This window comes from Rhynchophorus ferrugineus, unplaced genomic scaffold, assembly GCF_030347505.1.
Source record: "Rhynchophorus ferrugineus isolate W39M unplaced genomic scaffold, kcgeb_rfMv2 rfM1, whole genome shotgun sequence".
NCBI lineage: Eukaryota > Metazoa > Arthropoda > Insecta > Coleoptera > Curculionidae > Rhynchophorus > Rhynchophorus ferrugineus.
Genome location: NW_027472580.1, coordinates 90,231,205 through 90,240,659, shown reverse-complemented (window position 1 = coordinate 90,240,659; position 9,455 = coordinate 90,231,205). Strand labels below are relative to the sequence as shown.

Here is a 9,455-nt window from a genome sequence, read left to right as displayed (position 1 = left end):
CTGTCTAAAGCCTCCAAAGATTTTTTATGTGCCATCGTGCATTCATCCCAAACAATCAATTTACATTGCTGCAAAACCTTTGCCATTGCAGAGTTCTTCGAAACGTTGCAGGTTGGAGTTTCATTGCTTTGCATATTTAATGGCAATTTTAGTGCTGAATGGGCTGTTCGACCACCTTCAAGCAAAGTTGCTGCGATTCCCGACGAAGCGAGTGCAAGTGCAATTTTATTTTGTGAGCGAATTGTTGCTAATATTAATGAAATAAAAAAAGTTTTTCCTGTACCACCAGGTGCATCTAAGAAATAAATCCCTCCAGTTTCATCATTTGTTACTTTCATAAGAGTTTCAAATACATACTTCTGTTGTTCATTTAACAGTGGAAGATTTGTTTGAATTTATTCTTTCAAAGCGTTGAGATCATACAGTCTTTCTCGATGCAACTCTTGGTTAAAAGCGTCATGCATTGGACGATTGGGCGCGGTCAGGCCTAATTGAATTAATAGTTTGTTTGACATTATCAAGCACATGTCCTCAATTGAAATCAATGCTTCATTGTAAATTTCTTCACTGATTTGTATATTTGGATTTCCCATTCTATTCCGTATTTGATACAAAATATCATCACACATATAATCTTTGTACTTGATCCACAAATCAATTGGGTTTGATGGGAAGCATGTAGATATGATTATAGAAAACAATGTTCGTATTTGATGAGTGTGTATATTACAGCATCATTGAGAGTTTGATCCCAATGAGCGTCATTTTCAAGCAATTGCAAACGTTGACAGGCTTCTCTGTAGGATCCACACAATTCACCATCAACAGTTCGTAACTATTAGAATGATGTTGGGCCACGTACATTGACTAATAGCAGTCGTAAATAAAAACATTCATCATTGCTTGGATGTACTGAATAAATCCGGCCAATCGCATCGGTGGAATATACATCTGTATATCCTGGAACTGGTTTTCCTTGTTTCCGTCGTATAAATCTCCTTGAGGATTGATTCCAGGTATAATATTTTGGCATTTCAGAATATAGCAATGTTTGTGCGAAATCATCGTTTTGGCATGTCTCAAAAAAACTGGTTAATGTAGTAGATGGTGGCTGAGCAGCTCTTTGTACTGCGTTCTGTGCTGTAAAATACACTCTTTGTCCATTTTCTAAATGCACAGCTAAGTGAACAACAGAAGGGTGTCTCTCATGAATAGGAAAAGAAAATATTCGCCAAACTGCTTCATTACTACTGACATAGCGGCCCATTTGGTATTGGGTAACTTCATCATTAGAATTCTCTGCACCAATTCCAATCACAGCCATATCACTCCCTTTGGTTACATATTTGCAAATGTATTTAATCGATTTCACTGAATGGCAAGATTAAACGTTGATGTGTGCTTTGAATGTCTTTGATAAAATGGGTGAATATGGAACAATCCAACGATTATCTATTTCAATATCTTTTTAATTTAATTTGACAATTGTTGATTTTTCATTGTCTGCTGTCGATCTGCGACGATACAATGGATAACCGTCATTACCAGTAATTGTTTCCGATATTAATGTCCGTGGATATCGTTTTGAACATTTACCATCCATCATACACGGTGAATTTTGATTAAGAGTTCCACAGGGACCATGTATCATGTTTTTGATAACTACCTCATGCAATCCAGGATCTACTTGTACATTAGGGATTTCAGCTGATATCACTGCATCAACTTCATTTGGCCTTATCTTTTCAACCAACCAAATCAAAATGTGTGCATGTGGCAATCCTCGTTTCTGCCACTCCACAGAATACATCCAGCAGCGTGTCTCACCAAACACATTATGTTTTACGATGAAATTCATTAAAGATTTCAACTTTTGTCTAAAGACTCTGGCTGTAATATCATGACGATCAATGGATGATTTCCCAGGTAATAACTCCTGCTTAATTTCTATCCATTGCGGATTGAATGTAAATGTGATGAACAAATCTGCTGTACCATAATGACGAACATACGACATGGCATCTTGAGCATATTCGTGCATATGCCGAGGGCTTCCGATGTATGTTGCTGGAAGAATAGTCATCCGACCGACATTCTGTGCATTTCCATCAGTATTAATCGCATCTCGAAGGTGAATATACTCTTCAGATCGGAGTTTGGTTTGATTCAACCTGATGAATGTTAATCTCTCCGTTTCAATTTTAACATACATGTCATCAACATATTTGTGATATAATCGCCGACATTTCAATATGTGATTATCTGCATTTTCCCGAATCATTAGGCGGTATGAATAATAGTTCATTGAACTGACTTTTTTGTTGGTTTCAGAACCTGTAAACAGATTTTGTTTTAATAACATTCAAATATATAATTAAAATACATAATATAGTGACTGAGATATTATCGCCATAGCTAAACTAATATTTTAGTTACCTGTAATGGGATTTATCATTTTTATTGATAAATCGTAGCCATCTTCACCTTGCCAAAATATAATGGGATATTGCAGTGCATCATATGAGCGGTGTGTTTCCTTTATAGGTTGTAATTGAAAATTCCGACGATGTAAAACAATATCACGGGATTCCAAGTTTTCTCCAACTACAACGATAGCAACTTCATCAATAGTTGGTGCATTAAAACGTCTTGTATGTTGACCTGCAGGTGTTTTATCAGCTCTGATTACAATTTTGTGATTATCGGATGGCATCAGATCCAGGGCAGTTTTAAACAATATAATCAATTGATTGTGTTGATGAAATAAAGTTTGTAATTGTTCTACAATAGACCTTTTTACTAAATTGTTATGTGCACAACGCAGATCAATTTCTTGTGGTGAATTGCCCATAAAATAAATTTGCAGGAATTTGTTGTCGCTATCTGACACTGGTAACAGTGAACCTGCTCTGTGATATATTTGCCCTTGTATCTGTAAATAAAAAAAATATTATGGTGTGGTATAAATTAATGGATTGTCAATGATCAAACTTAAATAATATTTGATCTTAAAAAGTATATATTTAGTTTTAACTAATATCTATCAAATATAAAATATAATAAAAGTGTCACTGAAACTGAATCACCATATAATATGATGACTAAGTGATATATTTCGTAATGATTAAGAAATTGAAGATTAGTAACACATCTTAACTTTGGTGACAGAAAATTTTGTTCGCTAAAATAATTATGAGTAACTGCTATAATACATACCTTGAAAGTTGGCATAAAATTTTCCCGAACTGCATTTGTTGCCCCAAATGAAGTCATTTGAAAGCAATTGTTATATTGTTGAATATGTGTCAAAAAGTGTATAGAATCTGTTCCTATTCCTGAAACCAATGAGTACAATGGTTCTGGTGGTGGATCCAATTGTATCAATTTCACTTTACCATTTGCGCAACACAATCCATTGGCTTCGTTTTTGTATTTTAATGCCTTACAGTGTGAGCAAACCAAGTTCATAGAACCAATAACAACACATTGGTAGTTACTGTAGTCAATTGACACATCGTAACTGAAAGCAGCTGGATTCAAACTTGCGCGATTATTAGTTGAATGTCGCGCTCGCGCTTCACGCGTTTGTGATATCCGAATTCTTTCACGTTCATTTCCGTCGTCACGTTCTTGAGATCGGTAATTAGCTTGGTTTATAGCATTTCTGGTTCTTCTACCTAAATTGCTTCGTCTTATAGGAGGCATATCAAATATAAATTATTTTTTCACTAATCACGAACTAAACAAACACTAACTAACTAAACACTCTGCACAAAACACGATATACGAATTTGTTTCGTGTATCACTTGACAATTCATCTGTCATCTGTCAAAAGTCATCTGTAACAGACAACTTTTTTTTTTAAATTTGATATGACTTGAACTCAAATCCTTTTAAGCCGTACGAATTGTTTTATTTATTTAAAATTTGAATTAAATTTTAAACAAATAAAAAATTTTAAATAAATAAAACAATTCGTACGGATTAAAAGGATTTGAGTTCAAGTCATATCAAATTTAAAAAAAAAAAGTTGTCTGTTACAGATGACTTTTGACAGATGACAGATGAATTGTCAACTGATACACGAAACAAATTCAAACAAAAAGGGCTATTTTTAGGGTTTTTCCAGCAATAATTCTAATTTTTCTCGCCGTAAAAACCATCCCTGAACTTCAACGAACATTTTAAAAAAAGATTTGGCCAAATTGGTCCAGGCGTTGTTGAGTTATGCGCTTAGGAACATATTTTGCGATTCATTTTTATATATAAGATTTAAACTCTACGATTCTAACACACATTTATATAAAATAACAGATATCCGTTTAGTATTATTGAGTTATTCATTGTATACATATATAGAGTTCATTCAATAATTTTAAAGTTAGCTAATGATGATTTAAAAATGATGATTTGGGAAAAACTCATTTTCAAAGAAAGATACACACTCTCACTCAAGTTACTAGATTATAGATTGAGATGCCTTTTTGAGTACCTCTTACTCAGGTCAATGATTTTCAAGATATACCGTACATTGTAATTTGAATAAAGAAGAATGCCCCTCTTGACACGATATTCTTTCTATCTATCTGAAATAATTTTTTTTAAATATTAATACATATATATATATATATATATATATATATATATATATATATATATATATATATATATATATATGTGTGTGTATACAGAAGTGCTAGAGATGGTAGTTGATAGATAACAAAGTTGCTAAAATATATTTTTTGAGATACTTACCCTTTAAAACAATACTCACATTTACTATAATTGAATATAAACATTTATAGTGAAGGGTTAATGGTAGTACGTAGAAGAACAAAGCATAAAACTAGTTATATTCTGTTAACAACTTCCGTATGTCTATGTATGCTCAAGGTCTCAAGTTTTATTGAGCTCCAAATCAAACCTTTGTATTTGTCGATTGCTTATCTGTATTTAGTCGACTGCGGTTCTCTGCTTTTACATTTTTAAGAATAACTTTGTCACTTCACCGATACGTTTGAAAATGGCAGTATCAGCAGTAAGGATGTCACAATTATTACGTTACCCCGCAGGCGAGACCTTTATCAAATACGCGTTGATTAAAATCCAATATAGCTTTAGCTCACCATTCGTCATCTAATTTTTGTACTGTCACAGAATTATGATGCATCGGAAATCACTTCGGCACTGGCACCAGTGATTTCGTTTGTAGCCGTTGAACTTCTGATATATTTAGAGTGGATATAAAAGAAAATAAGGAAAAAATAAGCAATAATTAATTTTCCGTAGTTTCTCCAGCATTTAATCTAACATATATGTCGTCTAAACCTAGAAAATGTGTTGAATTAATTAAGCCAGCATTTAAAGCATTAGCATAGGACTTGGCGCGGTTAATTTTCAAGTTAGCTGACAGCGTTTTATATTATATATATTATATATATATATATATATATATTTATATATATATATATATATATATATATATATATATATATATATTCATATAGGTGTATGTATACAGAAGTGCTAGAGCTGGTAGTTGATAGATAAAGTTGCTAAAATATATTTTTTGAGATACTTACCCTTTAAAATAATACTCACATTTATTATAATTGAATATAAACATTTATAGTGATGGGTTAATGGTAATTCCCATTACTGGTAAATTCGATAATAGTCCGATTAGACTATTTGTAATCTATTTTACTGTACGTAGAAGAACAAAGTATAAAATTGTTTATGTTCTGTTAGCAACTTCCGTATGTCTATGTATGCTCAAGGTCTCAAGTTTCAAGTATTTAGTCGACTGCGGTTCTCCGCTTTTACATTTTTAAGAATAACTTTGTCACTTCACCGATACGTTTAAAAATGGCAGTATCAGCAGTAAGGATGTCACAATTATTACGTTACCCCGCAGGTGAGACCTTTATCCTAGTAGCGTCCACATTCAATGTTATCTTCATGCTCAAATACACGTTAAAATCCAATATAGTATTAGCTCACCATTCGTCATCTAATTTTTGTACTGTCACAGAATTATGATGCATCGGAAATCACTTCGGCACTGGCACCAGTGATTTCGTTTGTAGCCGTTGAACTTCTGATATATTTAGAGTGGATATAAAAGAAAATAAGGAAAAAAATAAGCAATCGGCTTGGCAATGCTTGATGAATTTGAAGATATCTACAAGAGTAGCAGGAGAAACTTTTTCATATTTTTTAAAATTTTCCGTAGTTTCTCCAGCATTTAATCTAATGTATATGTCGTCTAAATCTAGAAAATGTGTTGAATTGTTGAAGCCAGCATTTAAAGCATTATGATAGGACTTTTCGCGGTTAATTTTTAAGTTAGCTGAGAGCATTTTCAGAAGATCTCTGGTTTCAACCTAAAAAGAAGGGATGTTTCTAATTAAACAAGGTATATAAATATATCAGCTATAAAATATCGATATTATATTTACGAGGATATATCAAAATAATACCATTTCCCAATAAATCCTCAATATGAGATTCCGTAGATTGACGAATTCCTTATAATTCGACAACGCTTGTACATTATTCAACGTCTATTTTCCGAGTTACTGCAGTGCGCTTAATCACGAACTCGCTAAAATGGCCAGTAACTTAAGTAGCTGATATATATACACATAAAAAGGGTATGTTAATTGTAGAGTACAATAGTCTGTTAAAATTTTGGCCCTTAAATAATCAGAAACTGTTCAATTAATATTGAACAACCAGTAAAAAATGGTAGCTGATATTTTAAAAACATTAAACCGCGCATCCGTTGAATTTCATCTTGGGCTTCGATGTCATTCCGTTTCTTACACCATTACCTCGCGACCGATAAAATAGCCTCGCTCTCGTTTAATTAACTCAGAAGGAAGGTGTGAAATCACGGCCGGCATCAGATTGAACAGCCGCCATGTCGGACGCTGAACAGCATTTATCATTCCGGGCGATGGTAGATATTCCAACTACCTTGACTACTGAACACTTCGTTGTTATTTCAACTATCGTTCACATTTTTCTTCCCATATCTGATGTTCATCGCTCTCGATCCCGCTCGGGTTTTATATGTTAGCTGGCTGGTACTCGACGTTTCCCTTCGGACCTGCAAGGATTATAGACCAAAAGATGGATATTATAATAAAGAATAATTGGCATATTGAAATCACACAATGAAACTTTCTCTTATAAGAAATGTTTAAATTAAAGCATTGTTTTTATATTGTTTAATTAATTTATTGATGTATCATAAAATGAACTGAAAACCGTAACATTGAAATTATTGCGTTAAAATTGGTATTGCGAGCAATTAAATGAAAAAAGTCGAAGAAGTTGATGGTCACAAAACATTCAAACCAGGCGATAGTCAATAAGTGTTTTTTATTTATTTATTATATTGTTACTAGTCGTTGCTCAAATCTACCTGTATATTTAGGAGGACCCATCGGCCCTGTTTTAGTCTCTGGGGTAATAATATTTATGTTTTAATACTGATCTTTCTGTATTAAATAAACTTCACTACTCCACAAGACACAATATCAAAGGTTTTGATTATTCTGAGTCAGTTTAATGTTCTTGTGTTAATTAAGAGTTGTAATATTCCGATATCGGCACGAAAATGGAGTTCCTCCTTATGTTTCCTTGCGATTATCTTGATTTCCTGAGTGACAGTCGGTATCTGAAGGTCTCAGTATAAGTAATAAGTCCTGTAATATCTCGGCGCCCCTGTAATACTTCTCGGGCTGACTAATATTGCTCTGGAAAACTTGTATTCTATTTATATTTATATTACTTTTAGCGAAACAACTCCATATTGAATTCCGTATGTTCGTATCTGTCCTCAATACTTGCTTGTTTAATTCCAATTGGTTATGATAGTTGTAATTTTCATCCTGTTAACCAATAAATTTTCCTTTATTTTAACTCCAGTTCCTTCTGATTTTTTGCATGTCCCTTCCAGCGAAGTTTTATTTTTTATTTTTTCTTTAATATTTATTTTTATTAATGACTCAACAACCTCTTGTTGACACTTTTTGATCGGAGTTTACATAGTTTCTCCACATACAATATTCACAAACTCCATTTAGTACAAATAATTGAAATATAAGTACCATTGATACCATTGAAATATAAGTACTTGATACACATGTACCTTTAGAGAGGACAAATAGTTCTCTTAGCCAGAATACCGGTCATATAGGTAAACTAAAGTACTGCTCATGCTCAAGTCCATAAATGCAGATCAAATTGTGTAGCGCTTCCGGATTTTGCGTGTCAGGTTTACCTCCCTGAGCTTGCCCTTACTAATTTTCTCTCCATTGTTCTGTTTCAGAGGAAAAACGCAGATAAAATCATTTGGGCCCGTTTATTTTGAAGTATTTTACAAGCAGCAGTGTAAAATTAAATTAATACTTTAGACTTATTTTGGATTGATAAATAATAAATAGGATAATAATTCCAAATATATTTTATCGCATTTTTACAATATTTGGAAAGTGATAAAATAATGACATAATAAATGTAATTGTAAACACAGTTTTCAAGTTCATTTTATATTTTTAGAGTAACTTTGAATATGTAAATAAAAAATAATGGCCTCAAATATATTTATTGTATTTTAATTATATATAATTTTTTTAAAAATATATAGTTAGTAAAATAGTATACTATTAGTAGTATATATATATATATATATATATATATATATATATATATATATATATATATAGTTAGTAAGCCTAAAAAATATATAATATTCTCTCATAAATTGTAGAAACGACAATCTCTTGTGTAACTATCAATCATCAAAATATATCAACTTCTACCAACTATTTTTTAAAAATATATTTTAAAATCTCCTTCTAACCTACAAGGATTTATCTGGTCTGGATTAAACAATTACAAACATAAATTTACAACCATGCCCCATCAGGATTCGAACCCACGACTATCGCAACTGTAGGTGGACCATCTTGTCGCCTTTACAACTACCCCAACCAAGCCCGCTACCAATTAGTTAACTACTGCACACTTTTTATATAAAATAATGCTTTTTGTTTTCTTCGGTACATAATTTTCAAAAAAACTAGTCACGAATGTTTTATTCGAATGAAGTAGTTAAAACTGAAAATACAATTGAATGAATGAAACACTAGTCACGATCGAAACTCACAGCAAAAGAAACATTCGAATATTTCATTTTGTAGTAAAAAATAGTCAATTCAATTGATGGTCATTTTCATTGGATAGTCCACAGCGATAGTTAAAATCGATGTATAAAAAAAGCTGAAAAACGGTGTGAATCTAAAGGATGACTTTCATCTAGTTCTTCAATGACTCGACGAGAAATTTTATTATTTATTTTTCAATATAAATAGTAATTCCGGTGGTGCTAAGAAATAAGTTGAATATCGAGCAAAGTTGAAACTCCCATTTAACTTATAGC

At 32.3% G+C, this 9,455-nt stretch overlaps 1 protein-coding gene across 1 annotated transcript; it reads right to left on the bottom strand.

Moving 5' to 3' along the window:
- Window positions 1-715: 715 nt before the first annotated feature.
- Window positions 716-3,390, bottom strand: LOC143201148 (uncharacterized). Its single transcript, XM_076412042.1, has 3 exons — window positions 3,217-3,390; window positions 2,437-2,932; window positions 716-2,334 (listed from the first exon to the last, which is right to left on the bottom strand). The coding sequence occupies exons 1-3, from the start codon at window positions 3,271-3,273 to the stop codon at window positions 1,469-1,471; spliced, it is 1,419 nt and encodes a 472-aa protein (XP_076268157.1). The 5' UTR covers window positions 3,274-3,390; the 3' UTR covers window positions 716-1,468.
- Window positions 3,391-9,455: the final 6,065 nt, after the last annotated feature.